Raw genomic sequence first — 25,018 nt, forward strand, 5'->3', positions numbered from 1 at the left:
ATCCAAGCCACACCTGCGACCTACACCGTAGCTCATGGCAACACTGGATCCTTAATCCACTGAGCAAGGCCAGGGATGGAACCTGCGTCCTTATGGATGCTCGTCAGTTTTGTTCCACAACGGGAACTCCACACACGACACATCTGTGGACTGAATCCAGCCCACAGCCACCAGTCTGTCACCTCTACTCACCAGGGAAGAGGGGTGTTTAAGGTCCAGAGAGACGAAGGCTGCAAAGTCCTCCACTCAATGCATCTGCTGGAAGTACGCATGAGCAAACCGGGAGCCACCGTGACCAAGTACACAACCAGAGCCAGCTTCACTGGTCCCCCAAAGTGACCTCTGAGTGCTGCACACATCACCTGCCGTGTGGGTCTTCCAGAACAAGTCCCTCTTAGGTCCTTCCTGTGGAAGGGCCGCTCCTCCTTGCCAGGCCTGCCCAGGAGCTCACACTGGCAGCTCCCTCGTCCTCTTGGCTCTACTCTGCTCTCCGTCCCCCGCGTCATCTCCAAAGACACCCAGGACTCTAGGAAAGCCCCCCCCCCGCCCCGCCCCCCCCCAGCATCCTTCCTGGCCCTCCATCAACCCTTCTCCCCCAGCCAGCAAGCTGACCCTGGGCCACTCTCCCCAACCCGGCCTGTCCTGATCCCCCGCCGGACCCAGAGCAGACTGCTGAAGACAACCCGGTCTGAGGCTTGCCTCCCTGGTCCCCACGAGGTGGGAGGCCGCAGAGGAGGGCCGTCTGCCCGACCCTCCCCCAGGCAGGCACTGCCAAGTCAGTCCAAGCGTGCAAAAGCCACCTCCCCCGGGGGGCTGAAGGGGCGGCAGCTCACAAGAGGTACCGGGTGGGAAGACTGGGCTCGATTCTCGGGTTCGAAGGGATGCACTTAAAGCCCATGGATCCCTTAAGCCCTGTGACGTGAAAGCCCTGGTCCTGTCTTCAGAGAGAAGAGACTACGAACACAGGGAAGCAACACTTCCGTTCGCAGAAAACAGCAAAAGCTAACAAGGACGACTGCTGGGTGTCAGGCTCTGCGACTTAACCAGGGTCTATTCGCCTGCTAACAGGAGGTGCCACTTCCCTAACGACCTTTCCTTTAAATAAAACATTCTGCTGGTGACTTAGCAGTGAGCCCCTCTAGAAGCTCCTTCAGAAACCGAACGGGAAATCGCGTCAAAACGCCCAGTTGAGGTCCCCCTGTGGTGACCGGCAGAGACAGGAAGGCGTGCCCTTCGCTGCAGTGTCCCACAGCAACAGCTCTCCTACCAGAAGGATGGCCCTCTCGCCGGCTCCTCGCGAGGGCCCACCCTGGCTTTGCCACCCTCCGCGCTTTCTTTTTCTCAGCCCATCCTCCTCCAGAACCTTCCACACCTCTGCTCAGCCTCTCCCCCCACCTCCCCTGGGGGACCCTTCCTCTCCTCAGAGCCTAGCCAAATGCTCTTTCCTCCAGAGCCTTCCCCCCTCCCTCTGTGGGCGAGCCACCCCCTCCCTTACGCCCAGGAACCCTGCCACCTGCTACTGCACTGTCCCCGCGGCCTGCTGGCCCAGGGATGATGCTGGGTCTGGCTCTCCCGCCCTCAGACAAGCTTCTCTGAAGGCAGGCACTGCCTGGATTTTGCATCTACTATGGCCCCTGGCAGAGGGAGGTGCCCAGGGAAGGCCCAAGGACGACCTATGCTGAAAAGAACCGGCCTCAGGCCTCCTTTCTCAGGGGAGAGAGGATGCATGTGACCACTCACCTGAGCAGCTGAGCTGTGGCAAGCACCTCGTGGGGGTGACAGGTGCTCTGCACTGGGCTCTTCACTTTTCCGTGATTTTCAAGTGTTTGCCAACTATCCTTATCCTTTGCCAAGAGGACCCTACTAGTGCTATTTTTAAAATAAACCCTCCGAGTTTGCAGGCAATACCGTCCTGAGACACCATGCATCCTGAGAAACGCAGCGCAGATTAACCAGAGGTGTTTCTGGAAGAGGGTGTGTGCAGGGAGGGAACCCGCGGTCACTGGACATGGCCCTGGGGCTGAAAAACAGTGAGAAAAACACCCAGGAAACAGCACCCGAAGCCAAGGGCCCTGCACCCAAGGAGCCACCCAGGCTTCTGGCCAGAGCCGGGCATCCATGCCCAGCCGGCTACCCTCGGGCCAGGCGGCCGGCGAGAACTCTCCACGCCCCTCTCAGCACCTGCCAGGATTTAATAAGCGAAACATCGAAGATGCTCAGCACAGCGCCGGATATGTAGAAAACCCTCCAGAAAGGCCACGAAAATGTCCTTCCTGGGCTTAACCCACAGCCGGCGAGTCAGACCGCCTTCTGGGTCCACTTCGAGGCGCTTCTCAGAAACGGTCCTGGCTCAACCTGGGAAACCAGCAACTTCCCAATCAGTGCAACCTGCCCCCTCCAGCCCCCCTAAAAGCCTGCCTTCCCAAACTGCCAAGGAGGACAAGGTACCAGGCTAGGACAACCAGGGATGTTCCCTGCCTTGGACTCAAGGATGTGCCCCGCAAGGTGCACGGTGCCGCGGGCTAATTAAGCCCTGGGCCCCAGGTGCGTGGCCCAGGAGGCATCTTTAGGGACTCTATTCCCACAACAGGAGGGCAAAAGCCAGGTAACAGGAAGGCAAGGCTCCGAGACTTCCAGGAACACACAAAGAGAGGAGGTTTGCACCAAGCTTTCTAATCGACCCCAAACCCAACCGGCTCCCCACACGCCCTGCTTTCCAGGGCGCAGCTCGATCTCAGAGGAAAGCTCGCCCGCGCCCTGAAAACGCCCAGACACATCCTGCCTGCTTCCTTTGAAGCCTCCGAAGTGGATACGTCTGGTTAAATTTAAACTCCGGGCTCCTTCGAAATGACACCTTTTACGGCTCGGCTCTATTCACCGTCTCAAAGACGCCCGCCCGCCGCCGGGGCTCGGCTCGGGCGCTGCAGCCACTCGGACACGCGGCCGCGGTCCCCTGCCTCGTCCCCGGTGCCAGCCGTTGTCTGAAAGTTCACGCCGCGGGCCGAGGGGCGCGCACCGACCGGCCCGGCCGCGGGGCCTTGCGCTCCGGCCGCGTCCGCCCCGCGCCCCCGGCCCCCGGGCCCCGCCGGTCGCGCGCCCCGGGGAGCGCCGAGCAGCCCGGCCCGCCGCCCGCCGAGGCCCGCGGAGGCGAAGCCGCGACGCGCCCAGCAGGCCCGGCGGCGGTTTCACTTCTGCTCCCGGCGCAGCGCCGGGCCCGCGGGTCCCGGGAGCCCGGCCGCCCGCCCGCCAGAGGCACGGGCCGCGCCGCGCCGGCCGCCGCGCCTCACCTGCTTTCTCGATCTTGCCGGACATTTCCGGGCTGCGCCGGAGGCCGAGGCCGCCGCTCATCGGGCCCGGGCCGGGCCGCTGCGGGGCCACAGGCCGGCGCGGCCGCCGCTCGCCTCGGCCCTGGCTCGCCGCGCCTCAGACCCGCGCCGGCATGGCGGGCTCCGCGGGCCGCGGCCTCTGCGCTCGGCCAGCGGCGCTCCAGCCCGCCTGGGGCCGCCGCCGCTCCGCCTCCTCCGCTCCGGCCGCCGCCGCCGCCGCCGCCGCTTCCCGGGCCCGCGAGCCGGCCGCAGCGCCGCGCCGCGCCGCGCCGCCGCCGCCGCCCGCTGGCCTCGGCCGCGGCCAGAGCGCCACCTACCGGGCGGCCGCCGCGCCGCCGTGGGCCCAGCGCCCCCTGCCGACTCGGAGCCGGCCTGAGCCTCCCGCCCGGGATGCAGCGCCCCCTGCCGGCCCGGAGTCTCCGCGCCGGAGCGTTGGCCCGACCTCCCAAGCCGCACCTGGGAGTCAGGGTGCCCTGCCGGCACAGAACCTCTCTGCCAGGGCCTGGGGTTGGACCCCACCCCAGACTCAGCATCCTCTGCCATGGAAGCAGCTCCCAACCAGGATCTGGCTGAGAGCTTGCCCAGATCCCCCCCACTTGAGACCCAGCATCCCCTGCTGGCCTGTAGTCTCCATACCGTGGCTTGGGACTGACACCCCAACCCGGGTTCAGAGCCTCCCCTGCCCAGGTCCTGGAATGCCCCCCTCACTTGGAACACAGGGCCCCTCCCAAACTCTAGCCTCCATGCCTGGGTGACTGACACCACCCAGGATTCAGAGTGCCCTAATGGCCCACACTCCATGCCAAGCCTGGGGCCCATCCCCCTCCCTCTACCTGGGTCTCAACAGCCCATTTGGGTTGAGTCACCTGGTAAGGGCTCCCTGCCATCCCAGAGCCTGGAGGCTGGGGACTGACCTGACCTGACCAGGGGCTCCTCCTGACCCGACCTCTCCCCTCACCTGAGACTCAGCACCACCTGAGAGCAGGAGCCACCTGGCCAGGTCAAGGCCTGATTCCACTTAGAGCTCAGTGTCCCCAGAGGCCCAGTGTCTCCATGTCAAGGCCTGGGCCCAACCCATGAGGATGCAACAACCGTGTCTTCTCTACTCATTCAACCCCCAAAGGGGGACCAAACTATGCTCCAGCCTGGACGTCAGCTATGGGACGTTCAGAGTGTGGCAGTGAGTTCAGGAAAAGTCATTGGTTTGAGAATCAAACAACCTACTAGAGGAGTTAACAGGGAGCTCAGTGGGTTAAGGATCTGACATTATCGCTGCTGTGACTCTGATTACTACTGTGAGGAGGTTCAGTCCCTGGCCTGCGAAGCTCCACGTGCCTTGGGCGCGCCAAAAAAAAAAAAAAAAAGAAAAGAAAAAAAATTCCTACTAGGACCAGGCACTGTGTGAGCTGCTACGGGTCCTACAAAAATGTGCAAAATTGATTCTTCCCTCCAAAGAGTTCATAATTTGGGGAGTCACAGTTAAATCATATAAAGCAAATATAGATAACAACACATTTCAGTAACAGGGGATGTTCACATGTAGAAAAATCTCCTGCCCTCTGCTCGCTGTTCTTGGCCCCAGATGAAGTTCAAAGAAATAACTCAAAGTGAACTCAGCTGGTTTTCCCTCGAAATAGGTTAATTAAATAAGCTGGTGATGGGGACGGGATTTGGCAGGGATGCAGGGAGAAGGGAAGGTAAAGCCTGTTTGCATCGCCCCAACTTCTGGTGGGCTCGCTGATTCTGTGAGAGCTGACCCTTGGTGGCAGCCAAATTCCCAGAGCCGTCGGTTCTAACTCTCTAGGGGTCAACGGCAAAAAACCAAAGATTGACAAATTCATCTCTCTTCAAGCGGTGAGTGGCTGCTCTGAGCCAGAGTGCCACTGCTCAGTTCTCTTGGAAGTCGCATCGCCAGGCGGAATCAGCCCTTGGCCCCGGACCGCCACCCTCACACTCCTACTGCTGTCCGCAATCCTTCTAGGCTTCCGGGTCGGCACTTTAGGTCCAAAAGCCTGGGTGCAAAGCAGAAGATGGGTCTGAACATATAGTAGGCCCAGCCAAGGGTTCGTGAGAGTGCAACAAAATCTATTTAATAAATCACGACCTATCAAATGACAAGGGATTTTCAAACAATGAAGTACTTTACAAACAGACATTACTGTAAATAAGGGTCATGGAGCTTATTTAATGAAGATTATTTGGAGTTCCCGTCGTGGCGCAGTAGTTAACGAATCCGACTAGGAACCATGAGGTTGCGGGTTCGATCCCTGGCCTTGCTCAGTGGATTAAGGATCCGGCATTGCCGTGAGCTGTGGTGTCCGTTGAAGACGTGGCTCGGATCTGGCATTGCTGCGGCTCTGGCGTAGGCCGGTGAATACAGCTCCAATTCAGCCCCTAGCCCGGGAACCTCCATATGCCATGGGAGCGGCCCTAGAAAAGGCAAAAAGACAAAAAATAAATAAATAACTAAATAAAAATAAAGATTATTCATCAAAGGTACTTAGAGCGATAATGGAACGCAGGCAAGGTAATGAAGCAAAGAGATTCCTCTGGCTTTGTCCTTCCCAGCTTGAGGCCCTTTCTCATGATGCTTTTTTTGGTCTAAAATACTCTTTTTCCTCTTCATCTGGCTGATTCCTAGTCATTTTTCACTTCTCAATTTAGCTGCCACTTCTACTGGAAACCCTTCCCCAGTGGCCCCAGCGGGGCTAGCTTCCTGTACTGGTGAGGATGCCTGATTTCACTGTCAGAAACCCAGCCCAGCTCAATTAGGGCAAAAAGGGAACTTGTTGGACATCAAAACTAACAAATCAAGGATATAACCGGAAGCAACAGCCACTTCTAGCCTCTGAAACAACAACGTTGCTCCTCCGGCTTGGCTCTATCCCCAAGGGAGCTCTCTACACAGAGGCTGATTTGGGTACCAGCTGAGTCTCCTTAGCCTAGCTTGAGTCACAGGCGGTGGGGATGGGCAGGTAGGGTGCATAAATTGGCCAGGTCTGAGAATTGCACCAATTGTGGGAATGCTTGCGAGTGGATGCCATAGACCGGCAACTGGGGGTGGGAAATGTTGATGCTTCAAAGCAATATTTGGGGAAGAGATGCTGACGAGGCAAAACCCATGGACATTCATCTCAGCATCTTGGGTTGTTAAGAGCCTTGCAACATTCTGAATTTCTCCTCGGTAGCTCATGCCTCCAAATATTTCTTTAATTTCTTGTATCTGTTTAATGTCTGTCCTCTTCAGGACACTATGCTTCTGCAAGCAGGGACTGTCTCATTTCTACCCATGAGATTTTCTTTTTTTTCTTTTTAGGGCTCTGCCCCCACAGCAAATGGAAATTCCCAGACTAGGGGTCAAATTGGAGCTACCGCTGCCAGCCTATGCCACAGTCACAGCAACCACAGGATCCAAGCCACATGTGCAACCTACACCACAGCTCACAGCAATGCCAGATCCTTAACCCACTGATGGAGGCCGGGGATCGAACACATATCCTCATGGATACTAGTCAGATTCATTTCCACTGTGCTGTGATGGGAAATCCCAAGATTTTAATTTATGGGGGGGTCACTGAGTAACAACAAGGAGAGGCCAATGCCATTGACAGAACTTGTCACTTACATTCCTCAAGAGAAGGGGATACAACCTACCATTCACGGCCACATCGGGAGCACGAGGGTGGTCAGGAGGCAGAAGCAGGAGAGGAAAGCTTAGAACAGAGCCTTATTTTTATTTTTCAGGAAAGATAAACTGGGTAAACAGTTTAGGACTCACTAGCATGAATAATTCCACTGGACTCTGAGACAAAGGGGTAGTCTCCAGTTGCTAGCCCTGGCATAATTTAGGGCAGGGAAATGCTGGCTTGCTGTGTGAGAGTTGAATAACAGAAGAAATTAAAGACTCTATGGAAGCAGGTGCTCTCATAAGGTTGTTAGGGCTTGGAGTTCCCGTGTGGCTCAGTGGGTTAAGAACCCAGCTAGCATCCATGAGGATGTGGTTTGATCCCTGGATTGCTCAGTGGGTAAAGGATCCAGGGCGGCCGCAAGCTGTGACATAGGCCAAAGACGCGGCTTGGATCCCACATTGCTATGGCTGTGGTGTAGGCTGGCAGCTGAAACTCTGATTCAACCCCTAGCCTGGAAACTTCCATGTGCTGCAGGTGTGGGCCCCCCCCCCCCAAAAAAAGAAAGAAAAAGAAAAAAAAAGGCTGCTAGGACTAAAGACCCCATCCTGAGATGGATTTGTCTGCATATGGAAGGCATGCTCCCTTTCCAATCTCTAAGAATTGGCTAGCCTCCCCCAAGCCAGTAAGATGTCAAAACATAATTAGATACAGGAAATGAAAAACCTGACGAGTCCTGAGACCATGTCTGGCTCATGCACGCAGCAGTGACACAGGGAAGGAACCCTGCCACGACTCGCATGGGTGCTGTTGGGCCCTCTCCCAACAGCCCAGAGAAGGATGGGCCAGGTGACCCCAACGCAGCTCTGAGACTCCACGGTGGAAGGGACAGTGAGGTGGCCAGGAGCCTGCTAAGAGAGCCCATCTGAGTCGGGGCCCTTTCCAAAAGGGTATTATCCTCTTCTTGGCCTTTGCAGACAACATTCGGCTGGTGAGACAACAGAATTCCCAAGACTAGGGTAGAGAAGTCTGGTGGCCCAGGGCTCATCTCAGCTCGGACTGTTGACACTCACTTCATAGGTACTTATCTGAACTCCCCAACTGCATCCACTGTTCCCTGAGGACAGAGGTTATCTCTGTATCTCTATTGCAGATCAGAAGGGGGGGAGGGGGAGTCCAGTAATAATAATAGTAACAGTAACGAGGCTGCCTGTGTGCTCAGTTAAGGCTCCAACCCTCTCCGTAATCCTGGGAGGGTGGGGTCTAGATCAGGGAGTGTTTGGTCACGTGCTACAGGTGCCAATTTAATAATGGCTTGGCAAAAGAAGAATTTATTACAGGGAGTTCCCGTTGTAGCTCAGCGGGTTACGAACCTGATTAGGATCTATGAGGATCCAGTTTTGACCCCTGATCCTGCTAAGTGGGTTAAGGATCCGGTGCTGCTGCGAGCTGCGGCCTAGGTTGCATGCGCGGCTCTGATCTGGCGTTGCTGTGGCTGTGGCGTAGGCCGGCAGGTGCAGCGCCGATTCGACCCCTAGCCTGGCAACATCCATATGCCACAGGTGCGGCCCTAAAAAGCAAAAAAAAAAAAAAAAAAAAAAAAGATGAGGGTGTCTAACGGGTAGTAGCGAAGGGAAGGAAGGGCAACACCTTACCAGTGCCTGAACTGCACACCCGGCCACTCATCCACCCAGCCCCAGGTCCCCTCTTCTCCCACCTCAGCCAACAGGCCAGACCTCTGAAGGATGCTTATTCCCAAAGCTGAATTCGAGGAGAGATGATCTGATTGGTCTAGCTCCAGTCAGGGGCCCACCCCTGGCCCAATCGGGGCCGGCCAGGTGGGCGGGGTTACAAACCGTACAAACAGCGGCTGGAATCTGACCTTGCTGGTCCAGAGAAGAAGGGCAGACACGTTCATCTTTTCCAGAGAATGTCAATCCCCCTTGGCTGAGTGGGTTACGGAGAGACAATAAGTTAACTAGATTTCTAGTTAGTGGTCAGCCCGCTCCAGGCTCACATTCTTAACCACTGTGCTGCAACTTCCCTCACTCAGACTCATCTTCAGGTAGCCCGCGGTCCTTTACAGGAAGCGTGAAAGTAAAAGTACTCTACACCCTTGTTCAAATCAATGCCGTTCAGCTCAATTCCAATCCATTTGCACAGGTTGCATGTCCTCAGTGTACTGGGCCTCATGAGAAAAACAAAGACAAACAAGACCTGGGTCCTGGTCTCTAGGAGCTCCAAGGGAGTTGGGGGGAGGGGGAGTTCTGGGGCCCCAACTCTTCTGTGAGACCGGCTCTGAAGAACTTTCCGGGCCGGCCACCGGGCCGTCTGTGCGTGTGCATGTACTCACCTCACCTCAGTTGGGAGCATCAGGAAAGTCCAAATAGAGGAGACGAATGTTTTAGTGTCTTTTTTATTTTATTTTATTTTTTTGTCTTTTTGCCATTTCTTGGGCTGCTCCTGCAGCATATGGAGGTTCCCAGGCTAGGGGTCTAATTAGAGCTGTAGCCGCCGGCCTACACCAGAGCCACAGCAATGCCGGATCCTTAACCCACTGAGCAAGGCCAGGGATTGAACCCGCAACCTCATGGTTCCTAGTCGGATTCGTTAACCACTGAGCCACGAGGGGAACTCTTATTTTTTATTTTGTAATGTTCTTATTTTTTAGGGCTGCACCCATGGCATATGGAGGTTCCCAGGCCAGGGATTGAATTGGAGCTATGGCTGACAGCCTACGCCACAGCCACAGCAATGCCAGATCCCAGCCTCATCTGTGATCTACACCACAGCTCCCTGCAATGCTGGATCCTTAACCCACTGAGCGAGTCCAGGGATCGAACCTGCAACCTCACAGTTCCTAGTCGGATTTGTTTCCACTGAGCCACAGTGGGAACTCCTTGATGTCTTTAAATGTCATTAGTGATTGCGGTTTTGTCAAGATTTTGCTCATAATTCATTCCCCTGAGCACTGGTCCCCCACATCCCCCCCCCCAAATGGCTTTAATTCTGATCTGTTTGCCAAGCTCAGGAAACTGGGAAAGGTCCACAGACATCCTCAGAAAGGTGGGGACAGATGTCTGGGTTATCACTGCCGCTGTACATGTGGCATCGCCAGACCAACACCAGCAGAGCAGGCAGGACGGGCTTCGTGGTTCCTTGGCCTTTTCTCAGGCAAGTTAATAGACCTCTTGCTCTGGGTGCTCAAAAGCTGCTATGAAACAGACCCATTTTCTTTTTTCTTTCCTATTTTAAGGAAGCAACATGATTTAGCAAATGGGTGCTTGTCTGGAAATGAGACGAGGTAGATTCTAGGTCAAAACAGGCTCATTTTCAATCATGACACATAAATCCTTGAGGATTCAGTTAACACGGGATGGTTGAGCCCTCAGCTGAAGCCCACCAGCATGAGCAGCCTGGGTGCTGTCACTTCCTTAAACAGTCCCGCAGACATTACAGCTGGTCTGCCCGAGGAGGAAATTGTGCAAGAAATGTAGTAAACAACCACCGGCAAAGAGCACGGGCACACACACACACACACACACACACACACACACGTCTCTCCTGCCCCCTAGTGAGCATTCAGAATCCTAAACCCCACTTGGTCAAAGACTTTTTTTTTTGTCTTTTTGCATTTTCTAGGGCCACTCCCGTGGCATGTGGAGGTTCCCAGGCCAGGGGTCTAATTGGAGCTATAGCTGCCGGCCCACACCAGGGCCACAGCAACGTGGGATCTGAGCCGCGTCTGCGACCTACACCACAGCTCACAGCAATGCAGGATCCTTAACCCAGTGAGCAAGGGCAGGGACCGAACCCGCAACCTCATGGTTCCTAGTTGGATTTGTTAACCACTGTGCCACGACGGGAACTCCTCAAAGTCATTTTTTAAAAAGTAACACACTATCACTTTACAAATCTTGGAGTGTTAATCCCAGAAAACACGTGCCCTCATTTTGAAAAATAACATATAGACACGTAAGAGTGAAGGTCTCCCTTTCACTCATGACAGGTAACGGCTTAACGTACATCCTTCCAGATTTTCCCTATTAAAAATATAACTGTTCAGGGAGTTCCCTTCATGGCTCAGGGGTTAATGAACCGGACGAGGATCCATGAGGTTGTGGGTTCGATCCCTGGCCTCGCTCAGTGGGTTAAGGATCTGGTGTTGCCGTGGGCTGTGGTGTAGGTTGAAGATGTGGCTTGGATCCCGTGTTGCTGTGGCTGTGGCGTAGGTCAACAGCTGTGGTTCTGATTCGAACCCTTAAAAGCAATGTATATGTATCGGTATACATATAACTGTGCACACACAGTTTTTTATATGAATTGGTTTAAAAGGTACATATCAGCCGGAGTGACCGAGGCTAGCTAGATGCTCACCAAGTCTACGTGCTGGCATAGAGCTCGATGACATTACCCAGCCTCCCCTTGCCATGAGATGTGGCCGTATGTTCAAGGTCGCACAATGGAATGTGGTTGAAGCAATGATTCACTTCCAAGCCCAGCCCATAAAAATCTCCCACACCTGATCTCTGCTCTCTCTTCTCCTTCTCCTCCCCACCACCCCCTGCTTCTGCTTCTGGTGCTGCTTCTTTTTTGCTGCATCTGTGGCATGTGGGAGTTCCCAGGCCAGGAATCAAATCTTCACCACAGCAGTGACACTGCTGTAATGACATTGGATCCTGAACCCACTACGCCGCAAGGGAGCTCCTCTCTCTTCTTTTTCTGCTGCTGACAAAGTGTGGAAGGAGGAAAGAGTTAGGTCCCTGAAGAGCTGCTTGGAACAGAGTATTGCTCCTTCCCACGGCCCCCTCCCCATGGCCCTGCATAGGAAGGGAGATTAGATAGACGGATTTTTTTTAAAGCAATGTACTATCATTTTACAAATCTTCAAATAGAGAGAGGGAGAAAGAGGGAGAGACAGGAGAACACCTTTCATGCCAATACATATAAATCTTCCTGACACTTTTTAACAGTTGTGTAGCATTCCTTTGCATGAATGTACCAAAGAGTATTTAAGCATCCTCCTCTCCATGGGCACATATTTGGTTTCCAATTTTTAAAAAGTATCAACACGGAGTTCCCGTCGTGGCTCAGTGGTTAACAAATCCGACTAGGAACCATGAGGTTGAGGGTTCGATCCCTGCCCTTGCTCAGTGGGTTAAGGATCCAGCGTCACCATGAGCTGTGGTGTAGGTCGCAGATGCGGCACGGATCCTGTGTTGCTGTGGCCCTGGCGTAGGCCAGCGGCTACAGCTCCAATTAGACCCCTAGCCTGGGAACCTCCATATGCCGCGGGAGTGGCCCAAGAAATGGCAAAAAAAAAAAAAAAAAAAAGAAAAGAAAAAAAAAGTAAAAAGTATCAACAAAACTGCAATAAAGATCAAAGTCAGTATATCCTGTACACTCATGTTGTTATTTCTGCAAGGCAGGTTATTATTCCCTATTGTTTTAAATAAGGATGCAGAAATACAACAACCTGGGTAGCAGAGAATGACCTGGAATCATTACATTTGGGTACAGCGTGCATTTTGCATTTGAAGAACTAATAGAGGGCAGTGTTTTAAGATTCTTGAAAAAACAAAGAACCAGGGCCAACTTCTGGTCCTGCTCCTTGCTGAGCGACCTTGTCCAGGTCACCCACCTAAGCCTTGGTTTACTCAATTGTGAAATGGGGGTAATGCTGGTGCCTGCCTCATTGTGGTGTATCTGTAAAGTGAGGATATTGGTCAAAGTTCAGTGAGAGAAGGAGGGAAGGAAGAGAGGAGATAAATAGGTGAGCCTTACGATTGCTCCTGCTGGGTGCCTGGGGACAGCTGCCAGGAGACAGTGCAGGGTCAGAGAACTAGGCAGAGCCTGGCTGACTCCCTGAGACGAGGAGACAGAGATGAGAGTCTGCGGAGAACAAGGTAGCCAGAGTCCCCAGGGCGGAGTGCCGGGAGGGGAGATGCCTAGGGAACTGCGGGGCTACCTTATAAAACTCGGCGTGGGGGGAACAGAGCAGAGTGTGTTTCCTGCTCCAGAGGAAGGGAGGGGAGGGGCCCAGTCACATGTGTGCACCTTCTCCTAAACTCACCAACCAAACTGAGCATCTTACCTCGGGGGGTGGGGGCAGGGGCGGGGGATGAAGGGGCAGAGAGAAGCTAGGAGTGTTTGGCTACCGAGCTCTCTCCATCTGGAAGGAAAGAGTGGTGTAGGAATGGAGAGGAAGCAACACTGGCCACCGCTTGCATCTCTGAGCCCCTCCTCCTGGCTCTGGGATTATCCGGAAAACGGGATCGGACCCTTCATGTCTCTACCTGCCTCCCCGTTGCAGGATCTGCTGCGGTCTTGGCTGATTATTTATCTTGCTGAATAACGAACTACCTCTGTATCTGGCGGATGAAATCTGTGCAGCTCTCGGGTAGCCGCACGCATTCAGGCAGCCTGAGTCTGATCCCAGTGGCATCAGACAGGGGTGGGGCTGGAGGACTCACTTGCCAGATAAAGTGGCTCCTTTAGGCATGGCTGGGCCTCAGTGCTCCTTGGCCCCTCTGTCTCCGCTTGGCTTGGGTCTCTCACAGAATAGGGGTCTTGGGGAAGATGCATTACAAACATGGAAGCTGGTCTCTGAGAGGCTGGAAGCAGAAGCCACCACACAGTCAAGAGCCACTCCTGGGCCTGGCTGGTCGGGCCTCCCACCTCTGCACTCTATTGGTCAGGCCTCCCACCTCTGCACTCTATTGGTCAGGCCTCCCACCTCTGCACTCTATTGGTCAGGCCTCCCACCTCTGCCCTCTATTGGTCAGGCCTCCCACCTCTGCCCTCTATTGGTCAAGCCTCCCATCTCTGCCCTCTATTGGTTAAGCTTTCCATTCCTACATCCTATATTGGTCAAAGCGGTCACAGGATGCTCCCAGATTCGAGTGTGGAGCAATGGACTGTGCCTCTTGGTGGAGGCTGTCCAGGTCACTAAAAAGACCATGCGGGATGGAGAGTGGTGTTGTGAGCCTCTTTGGGAAATTGATCTGGTGGAGCCGCTGGTTCCATCCTGGAGTCTCTAGATCTCTTTCTCCAGAGTTCCCACGGCCTGCCCAACAGCTCCCCTTCGAGGTCTCATGGGCAGCTGAGGCTCAAAATATCCAAACCTGCACCCCGCCTTTCAGCCCCTAAACCCGCTTCTCCTCCAGGGTTTCCTACTAAGGAAATGCCATCTCCTTCCATGGGTGGCCTCTGCCTTCTTTCAACCCCCGTTCACTCACTTATGAATGCCCCCCGGCTTTCCTCTCCCCTCCCACCGAACCCACTCCACCGCCTCTCCCCTTCCGCCTTGTCTACACAGCCATCATCTCCTGCCTCATTCCAACAGCGCTGTAATGGGTCTCCACCTTCATTCCTGCCCTCTCACAATTTGTTGCCTACACTGCGGCCAGAGGAATCGTCCCAGTGCTCACTCGACTGTGTCAATCTCCAAATCAAAAAGCTCCATCCCCTTGGAGGAAAGAACAACCGCCATCTCTCCTTCACCAGGGCCACCGGGCACACTCGGGACCCCAGTCGTCCTCAGCCCCTGAGCTTTCCGGATGCACTGGGCTCTTCTGCTGTCTCTGGACCTTGGCAAAGTCTGCTCCCTTGGCCTGCTGGGCCACTCTTCCCTCTCCTCCCCTCCCTCCATCCCTGTCCAGAGGGCCCAGTCTCTTCCTTAGGGTCTCATTTGAAGTGTGACCTTTAAGAAACCCACCACTTTGTAGCTTATCACGCAACCGAAACAATATTTTCTCAAGTAGAATGGAGTGTATATGAACTGTAAACAGGCATTCGTTCAAGGGGTAGCATGGGATCAGTTTTGACAGATGTACACAACCTTGAAATCACCATCAACAATCAAGATACAGGACTTTCCATCACTCTCAAAGGTTTCCTCTTGCCCTTGGCAGTTGACCCCTTCATCCACCACCAGCCCCAGACAACCACCAATCTGCTCCCTGCCACTCTAGATTCCTTTGCATTTTTAGGAAGGTCATCTAATGGAATCATATGGCGTGTACTTTTGGGTCGCATCTCAATTTTATACTTTCTTGTTTGCTTTGGGAGGCATCTCGCCTTAAGAGAATACAAAATACACGATACACAAGGACAGGGTTTGTATCATGCAGGTGTGCACTGTGCGAAAGGCCTGGCACAGAGCAGGTGCTCCATGAATACCGGTTGATTAAATTAATAAATACTCTGACCTGGGCTAGTTTCTCTGGGGTGGGGAGATCTTGAGTCTCTCCAGCTGACCAAGAGAGCAGGGGGCTTGCCAACATGAAATTTTCTTCTTAGAAATTCCTGTTTCAGGGGATCCTGTGACCACAGAGCCTTCTCTGGCAGCCCATGCCCACCCCCACCCCCTATGGCAGCTGGCAGACCCTCAGTTCCCAGCAAACAGCCTCCTCCTTTTTGGAAGTCAATTTCTTCTTTTAATATGTTTGTGGTAAAATACACATAGCATAAAATGGGCCATCGTAACCATTTCGAAATGTGCAGTTCGGAGGCATTAAATACATCCACCTTGCTGTGCAACCATCACCTCCATCCATCTCCAAAACTCTTTCATGTTGCAAAACCGAAACTCTGTACCCCTTAAAACAACCACTGCCCAGTCCATGGCAAACACCACGCCACTTTCTGTCTCTTACAATTTGATTATTTGACACAAGTGGAATCATACAGTGTTTGTCCTTTTGTGTCTGGCTTCTTTCACTTAGCATAATAATGTCCTTGAGGTTATAGCTCATCCGTGTTACAGCAGGTGGAGCACCTGATGAATTTCCTTCTTTTGTAAGGTTGAATAATAATAGTAATAATAAAATAATTTTTGTCTCTCTTTTTTTTTTAGGGCCACACCCAAGGCATATGGAAGTTCCCAGCCTAGGGGTTGAATCAGAGCTGTCGTTGCCGGCCTCAACGCCAGATCCTTAACCCACTGAGCAAGGCCAGGGATTGAACCTGTGTCCTCATGGGTACCGGTTGGGTTTCTTACCGCTGAGCCACAATGGGAACTCCCAATAATACGATTTTTGTTTTTTTGTTGATCCATTCATTTATCAATGGACACTTGAGTTGCTTCTACCTATTGTGAATAATGCTGCTATGAGCACAGGTGCACACATATCTCTGAGAGTCCCTGCTTTCAATTCCCTTGGCTGTATAACCAGAAGCAGAATTGCTGGGTCCTATGGCAATTCTATTTTTAATTTTTGAGGAACCACGCCATACTTTTTTCCATAGTGGTGACACCACTTTACATTCTCACCAACACAGGTTCCAATTTCTCCACATCCTCACCAACACTTACTTCCTATTTGTTTGTTTCTTTTCTCCTCCCTCCCTCCCTCCCTCCCTTCCTTCCATTTAAAATAATAGCCATCCTAATGGGTATGAGGGACTGGCTCTGAGGACTGGCTTGTTCCCTCTTCAAGGTCCTCTCCAGAAAGAACCCTGGCTTCGGAGGCGCATAAATCTCAATCCTGGGAAATTGCAGCTCTGCCCCAACAGCCATTCCACAGCCTGAGAGTCATCAATGGAAGCTGGAGGTGGTATTGACATTCAATGTCAAATGTCCATTCAGTACTCAATGGATGTCTATTGAGAACGCATCTAGAGGGGGCCTGGGCCCATGGGGGACCTGGCTGCCCCTGCTCAGGCCAGCCCTCCCCCTGTCTGCACGGGATGCGCGACACCACCCTGTTCACCTGGACCAGGAGGAAGGGCCCAGAATAGGCCTTGCTGCTGCTCCACTAGGCACCCATCCCTGCTTGCTTCTCTTCTTCCATCTGCTTTTTTTTTTTTTTTTGTCTTTTTAGGGCCATACCCACAGCATATGGAGGTTCCCAGGCTAGGGGTCCAATCAGAGCTACAGCCGCCAGCCTACACCAGGGCCACAGCAACACCAGATCCAAGCTGCATCTGCGACCTACACCACAGCTCATGGCAACGCCAGATCTTTAACCCACTGAGCGAGGCCAGGGATCGAACCCGCAAGCTCATCGTTCCTAGTCGGATTCGTCTCTGCTGCGCCACGACGGAAATGCCTCCATCTGCTTTTAATATCACGCTACCTTGTCTTATTTTATGTGCCCCGTGAAACATTCTTAATTGGTTCTTTTCCCCCCAGAACAAGGCAGGGTATAAACAAATAAATGAGAAATTGAACAAAGAGTGGTCTGGAGCTGTAATTAGTGGGAGTCTCACTTTAAGCGGACTTAATCAAGATACTGTGCCAAGAGGTCTCAGATGTAGCAGCCTCTAGCCCTGCACACCTTCATGCTCATCCCCCCCCCCCACGTGGCTCAGGACCAGCTCTTCCCAGTGGCCCCTGGCAAGCGGTGCTGGGGGCGTTCATGTATGACAACACCCACCATCTCGATGCAGCGTGGTTGAGATCTGTGCGGACTCCGACCCCCCCCCTCTCTTCCCCTCGTGTCAGTGAACTGGCAGTGCTGTGTGCTTTCCGCTCCGCCCTCTAACCTGGGATTCTTGCCAGACGGGCTGTCTTCCTTGCTTCTGCCAACTGGCTCCTACCTGCCTCTCCCTTCTAGTCCTCTGGCACCTGTTTGCTTCTTCCCCTCCCCCCCAAACATCTTTATTACTCTTCTGGTTTATTAAATGAACACATGGCTGTTGTAAATTTTTTTCTTAGCTAATAGAACTTGGAAAGGAGAAAGGAAAAAGGGAACCCCCACCCGGCAACCCTATAATTCTGTGACAACCATTCTTAATATTTTGGCAGGGATCCTTTCAGAGCTGTTTCCCAAAGTGTGTTTCTGTGAATGCTAGCTCTGGGAAAGGCTCCTTAGGGGAAAAGGGGGGATTCCATAGTTAGAAGTCCCCAGGAAAAGCTACCCAGTACTCGCAGAGATCCCACGGCTCGTAAGCAAGGTTAAGACACTGAATTTGGCTTTCTTAAAACCCTTCAGAGTAACCCCAGGAAACTAGATTGGAAAACATTCAGGGTCTTTTCTACGAGTTGAGCCCACGTCCATGTAAAAAAGCACACGCTTTAAAAACAAAGCTTTACGTGGGAATTCCCATTGCGACGCAGCAGAAATGAATCTGACTAGTATCCATGAGGTCTTGGGTTCGATCCCTGGCCTCGCTCAGTGGGTTAAGGATCTGGTGTTGCTGTGAGCTGTGGTGTAGGTTGCAGACGTGGCTCAGATCCTGTGTAGCTGTGGCTGTGGCGTAGGCTGGCAGCTATAGCTCCAATTCCACCCCTAGCCTGGGAACCTCCATATGCCTCAGGTGTGGCCCTAAAAAGAGAAAAGCTTTACAAACACCAGATTATATTAATTGCCTTTTTGTAAGATTTTCTTTTCTCTTTTATCTTACATTTCTCCATGTTAATAAGGATAGATCAATGCAGGTTTTTTGTTTTTTGGGTTTTTAAAAATTTTTACTATTATTATTTTTTTAAGGCTGCTTTGGCAGCATATGAAATTTCCCAGGCTAGGGGTCTAATCGGAGCTGCAGCTGCTGGCCTGTGCCACAGTCACAGCAACTTGGGATCCATGCTACGTCTAGGACCTACACTGTAGCTCAAAGCAACGCCAGATCCTTAACCCACTTAGCGAAGCCAGGGATTGAACCTGCATCTTCATGGATACTAGCTGGGTTCTTAACCCACTGAGCCACAATGGGAACTCCCATCAATGCAGTGTTAAAATGAATTCTGATAGATAATAGAGGCACATGAGTTGAGAATCTGAAATAAATCCTACAAGTATGCCCAATGGAATTTTGATAAAGGTGCGGAAAAAAAAAAGAACTTGGTGGAGGAAAGATAGCCTTTTAAACAAATGGCCTGGGGCAAGCGGTCAGCCATATGCAAAAAACATCATCTTAAGTCTCACACCTTACACAAAAATTAGCTCAAAATGGATCACAGCCTGAAATGTAAAAGACTATAAACCTTTTTAGGGGAAAGAAGGGGAAGGTATTTGGATCTAAAGACCCTTTTAAGGAGTTCCCATCCTGGCTCAGTGGTTAACGAATCTGACCAGGAACCATGAGGTTGCGGGTTCAATCCCTGGCCTTGATCAGTGGGTTAAGGATCCCATGTTGTTGCGGCTGTATCGTAAGCCAGCAGCTGCAGCCTTGACTCAACCCCTGGCCTGGGAACTTCCATATGCTGCAGGGCAGCCACAAAAAGCAAATATGTATATGACTGCAGAAGCTCGGATCACTGTGGAGGCATGGGTTTGATCCCTGGACTAGTGCAGTGGATTAAAGGATCCAGCATTGCTGCAGCTGTGGTGTAGGTCACAGCTGCGGCTCAGATTTGATCCCTGGCCAGGGAACTTTCATATGCTGCAGGCGCAGCCATAATAACAACAACAACAAAGCCAACCTCCCAAATCTATATATTGTGTGATTCCGTGTATGTGAAGTTTGTGGAATAAAATAATTACAAGGGGAGTTCCCGTCGTGGCGCAGTGGTTAACGAATCCGACTAGGAACCATGAGGTTGCGGGTTCGGTCCCTGCCCTTGCTCAGTGGGTTAACGATCTGGCGTTGCCGTGAGCTGTGGTGTAGGTTGCAGACGCGGCTCGGATCCCGTGTTGCTGTGGCTCTGGTGTAGGCCAGTGGCTACGGCTCCGATTCGACCCCTAGCCTGGGAACCTCCATATGCCGCGGGAGCGGCCCAAGAAATAGCAACAACAACAACAACAAAAATAATTACAAGGGTGAAGAACAGATTCGCGGTTGTCAGCAGTTAAAGAGGGGATGGGGACAGGAGGGGAGGGGTGTACGTACAAAAGGCAGACAGGTAGGAGAGCTGTGGCTGTGGGGATGGTCTGTATCTCAGCTGCGGGGAGGTAGGTATCCTGGTTGGGATAGTTGTACTAGAGTTTTGCAAGATGTTAACCATTTGGCAACAGGCACCTGGGATCTCTCTGTATTATTTCTTACAACTACACGGGAATCTAGTTATCTCAAAATAAAACTTTTTTTTTTCTTTTTAGGGCCGCACCTGCAGCATATTGAGGTTCCCAGGCTTGGGGTCTAATCAGAGCTACAGCTGCCATCCTACACCACAGCCACAGCAATGCCAGATCCTTAACCCACTGAGCAAGGCAAGGGATCGAACCTGCAACCTTATGGTTCCTAGTCAGATTCATTTCCGCTGCACCACGGTGGGAACTCCTCAAAATAAAACATTTTTTAAAACATCACAAATGTATTTAGACAATGAAAAGTAGGTCTCCCCGCGTCTCCACTCCCACCTCTTCCCCAGGAGCACCTTCTGACCAGTTTCTGCACCTTTGTTTCTAAAAACTGTGGTGTATTTCCCTGGGTGGATGTGCCCTATTTTATTAGGCTACTTCCCTATCATCAGAGTTGACATTGTTCCAAATTTTCACCATTACAAGCCATGTTATTACGAACATTGCTAGAAGTGACATTTCAGGGTCAGGGAGTAAGCATTTGTGAGATGTTGATACATGTTGCCATACTGGCCTCTAGAAAGATTGTATCAATTTACAGTTTCCCTGATGGCTTCATCCTCTGACTTTTTTTTTTTTGTCTTTTTAGTTATTTCTTGGGCCGCTCCCGCGGCATATAGAGGTTCTCAGGCTAGGGGTCGAATCGGAGCTGTAGCCACTGGCCTATGCCAGAGCCACAGCAACGCGGGATCCGAGCCGCGTCTGCGACCTACACCACAGCTCACGGCAACGCTGGATCGTTAACCCACTGAGCAGGGGCAGGGGTCGTACCTGCAGCCTCATCATTCCTAGTCGGATTCGTTAACCACTGCGCCACGACGGGAACTCCCATCCTCTGACTCTTAACACTGCATTTCCTTCCTCACTTATCCACACTTTGAAGGAAGAAGGGGCACAGCCAAGGAGAATCCCAGGGGAACTTCTATAGTACGTGCAATAACCAGGGTGTCAGAATGAGAAACAAAGGCACAGCTTCCTTAGTTACAGGTTCCTAAGAGGCAGATGCACCAACTAGTCACCAAAACTCTTTGGTGAAATGAGAAGACCATGATCTCGATTTTAAAAAGATCAACCATTCCTACAGCCTTGACACCACAGCTCCTTAATCTTCCCTGAGGCGTTTCCTCAATCCTTTCTCCTTCACTCCTGCTGCTCGGAAACACACACGGTAACCTCTCGTTTGCGGGAGAGAAAAGTAATTTGCACAATGTTCCTCTCCGGGAAAGGTCGAGAAAAGCAACCCGAAGGTTAGTGCCAGGCGTTTGGGGAGGGGGGTCTGACCTCGGTACTGAGTCAGCGAGTTCTTCCTGTAACTCCATGGGTTGTCGCTTACAGGTCGGGAGGACTTGGGCAAGTTATTGAAATGTCTCTAAACCTGTGTCCTTCAGGTGCCGTGGGTGGGATAAGGGTGTCTGTACTCGTAAGGCAGGGACGCATATTTACTATAGGTCAATGGCTTCATGGGAAGGACAGAGACAGGGAGGTCCAAGCGAGAGAGGCGAGTCACAGAATATCAACTGGCCAAGGGAACGGCCGGGAGCAGAGCGCTCTGTCTCCCACCCTGGTCCATCAATGCTGACTGTCACCAAGGCCTCTCGGAGCCATCTGACTTGTTGCAAAGCCCGGGGAGGGAGAGTTAGTTGAGTAAGAAATGATACATCGGAGTTCCGATTGTGGCTCGGCAGGTTAAGAACTTGACATAGTGTCCTCGAGGATTTGGGTTCCATCCCTGGCCTTGCTCAGTGGGTTAAGGAGCTGGTGTTGCTGCAGCCTGTGGCTCAGATTTGGCATTGCTGTGGCTGTGGCATAGGCCTGGAGCTGTAGTTCTAATTTGACCCCTGGCCTGGGAACTTCCATATGCTGCAGGTGCAGCAGTAAAAAGAAAAAGAAAAGAAGGCTCCCTCATACACAGATGAAGCAGGTAGAGGCAGCTTTGGCCAAAAGGCTCGAAATCTCACGCTCTTTTTCCAACCCACGTGATTTCAATGCTCTTGGAGTTCGGCGCTGCTACCAAATACGCCCTCCTGCAAAATCCACAAACCAGAATTGTCGCTCTCAGCTTTTTCCCTTTGATTAAAACAGCTTGTATTGGCTTTTTTTTTTTTTTCATATTGCAAAAGCTGTAACATTTTCAGTATAGGGGAAAAAAGGTGAAAATACAGATAAGCAAAAGGATGGGGCAAAAAGCCACCATCTCACCCTGCAGCTTTTGCCCTACAAATCAACTGTACATTTCAGGAAAGGAAGCCATCGAGGAGGATCTTCTGGGGTTTTGAAAACAGCGAGGAAAAGCCATCACCCCTGGGACCCTGTCTGTGCGCCGCACAAATTGTCTCAGCAGGACCCTGACACTCCCTGGTGGTCCAGGAGTTAGGATTGGGTGCTCTCACTCAGCGGAGCCCCAGGAGTCCCCAGGCCCACCCTGTCCCAGAGCCCTGCCCACTCCCACCCTGGGATACCTTGTGCCCGCTCCCCAGCCCTTCCCACCCTGTCTCCTGGCTTTCACCTTGTTTCTAAAGTTTAACAGACATACAACAAAGCAGGATAATCTTAACCATCCAGCTTGATGAATTTCACCTGTGTGCACACCTGCAGTGCCACCATCCACACGAAATCGAGGGCACACGCAGCCTGTCCCCCCAACCCCAGCCTATTGGAGACAATCACTATTCTGACCTCTACATCACAGCTTCACTTAGGCTGAATTTCATGCAAATGGGAAGTTTGGGTCTTTCTGGAGCTCATCATTATGCCTAGGAGAGTTATGAACCTCTTTTTTCATCACCACCTAGGATTCCCTTATATGCCCTGTGTGTGGCTGCTGAAATTTGGGCATCTGCTCGACTGCCAATGGACATGGGGGTTGTTTCCAGGCTTGGGCTGTTACCCCTAGAGCAGCCAGGGCCGTTGTGCTTGTCTTTTGGTGGACAGAGTGAGTGTTTCCCCAAGTCCAGGAGCATACCCAGGAATGGACTTGCTGGGTCTCAGGGTGTGTGTATTCTTAGCTTGGGTAGGTGGTGCCAAACATTTCCCCCCAGTGGCTACACCAATTTACGCTCCTGCCTGTCTCTTGGCTTTTAGAATGTGCCATGACGGTGTCAGTAATTGCAAAATATACACTTGCAAGGAGTTCTGGTACTTCCTAAACTCCATGCACTGGAATTCTGTCTTTCCATTCTCCTCCACGTGGAACACACACACACTCCGGCACACCTGAGCCAAGGCACCTGAACGAGGATTCCATGCTGTACCTTGATCCAGCCTGATATCTGGTCACGCCCTCTCCTGGTGGCTTGCTGGCTGCTCCAGGGGTGGCTAACACCTGTTCTGCCCCCACAGCACCCGTGGATGTGGGAGGTCTCTGCAACTCTAGGATGCTAAGGGCAAGGGCCAGCGTCCCTCTGGACCACTTGGCTGTGCGCAGAAGCCTTCATGGAGCCACTAGAGGGCGACACAGTCCGCGGAAGGACATTCCGCGCGCTCCACCCGGCCGTGCACTGGCGGAGCTGGGCGGGCAGGGGGCGGCCTCACTTCCTACTGCTGGCGACCAGCCTTCCTCCCCGCGTCCACCCTAGGACATGCGTGGAGCCCTGGGGAGGAAGACCACGGCCCGCTTGGGTCCTGGTCACTGACAAGCTCTGGGAGTTGGGAGAATCATTCAGCCCTTCTGGGCCTCAGTTTCCACATCTGTAGAATGGCAGTGATAACGCCTCCCTCCTCTAGGGGGTCTGTTGCGAGGCTTGGGTGCATGGAGACGACTGGAGACAATAACTGGAACAACTATGACCGGTCGACTGGTGCTTTGAAGCATCCGCCCCTCTAATCCTCAGCTCTGCCTTTGAGGACCTCGACGGCCCCCACATCCACCTCTCCCTGCGGCACACACTAGGCGTGGGCTCCTTGCCGCGCACACACGCGGCTCCTTCCCTCACACCGCCACCCCCCACGGCGGCCGCCGTAACTCTTCCCACTGTGCAGACAGGGGACTCAGGGGCTCGGGCAGGAGGGGTTGGGCCTCCCCGCCCCGGCCGTGCAGTCTGGCCACCGAGCCCCTGGGCAGGGTCACTGGGCCATTGGTGAGGCCAGAGGCATCAGGCGCATACGGAGGTCAGTCCCCTCCACAGGTGGTGCTTGTGCACCTGTCATTGTGATGTAGGGGCAGTGACAGCAACTGCCAGCCCAGAGCTGGCTCCTAGGGACTCTCCATGCCCCCTAACCTTGCTTCTTTCCCTGAGGTGCGAGGAGGCAGGAAAAAATCAGGGCTTTCCAACCAAGGCTGCTTGAGGTGCCTGTCTGCTGTGAGGCTCAGAGGAAGAGCAGGGCTGAGAAGTCTGGGGGCGTCCAGCGCTCTTCCCCACTCCTGAGACTGTGTCTAGTTTATTCTGGAAAAAGAGTTCTGATGCTAAAATTAACCCCTCAAATGTTTAAAAACCATCTATCTTATAGATGAGATAATTCCTGAGGTCCTTCCCGGTTCCAAGTATTTTATAAAAACCTTTCTTGAAACTGTTTCTATTTTTAGCTGTTAAATTCAATTTACCTTCTTCCCTACTGAGTGCGACTTCTTTTTTTGTCCTTTTTTAAAAATTTTCTTTCTCATGTTTTGGGCACTCCCCGCCCCTGCGTCCAGTCCTGGCGTCCCCAGCTTTTCTAGGAGGTCCCCCTTCCACCTGTGCCTGGCCCTCCTCTCACGACCTCACTCCCTCCAGCCAGAGCCTTTCCGTTCTCTCGTTCTGGGTTCGCACCCTCACCCTCCCGTCTGGGGGGCTTCGCAGACCACCCTGAAATATGATCGATCCAGCCCTTCCCTTGCGCAAATCAAATCGGTGGTATTTCTCAAAGGACAGCAACCGGGAGCCCACGTGGTGTTCCAGGGCTGGGGTACCGAGGTCTGGCGGGAGAGCGTTTGCTATTAACAAGTGAGACGGGAAAAGGGAGAAAGAGCAAAAGGGGGGAAGAATGTCACAAACGCATTTTTTTTCATCATCATTTTCGGATCTGTGCTTCCAACCTTCTCTTTTGAATGCAGAGATGAATCCATTTTACTTGGATAAGTGTCACATTTGAAGTGGTTTTCAGGGTGTCTGAGAAAGAGGGTGAA

The 25,018-nt window shown here is 52.7% G+C and overlaps 1 protein-coding gene across 5 annotated transcripts in view; it reads right to left on the reverse strand.

The window, feature by feature from the left end:
- Nucleotides 1-3,501, reverse strand: part of RAPGEF1 (Rap guanine nucleotide exchange factor 1) — a 130,837-nt gene extending 127,336 nt beyond the window's left edge. For 3 of the 5 annotated variants that reach the window (XM_047768750.1, XM_047768745.1, XM_047768743.1), the window contains exon 1: nucleotides 3,288-3,501. In XM_047768750.1, the coding sequence (XP_047624706.1) occupies nucleotides 3,288-3,348 (61 nt within the window). In that variant the 5' untranslated portion in view covers nucleotides 3,349-3,501. The remainder of the gene's footprint in view (nucleotides 1-3,287) is intronic. The other 2 variants (XM_047768755.1, XM_047768754.1) reach the window with 1 other exon arrangement.
- Nucleotides 3,502-25,018: the final 21,517 nt, after the last annotated feature.

The sequence above is a fragment of the Phacochoerus africanus genome, chromosome 2 (genome assembly GCF_016906955.1).
Source record: "Phacochoerus africanus isolate WHEZ1 chromosome 2, ROS_Pafr_v1, whole genome shotgun sequence".
NCBI classification, from domain to species: Eukaryota; Metazoa; Chordata; class Mammalia; order Artiodactyla; family Suidae; genus Phacochoerus; species Phacochoerus africanus.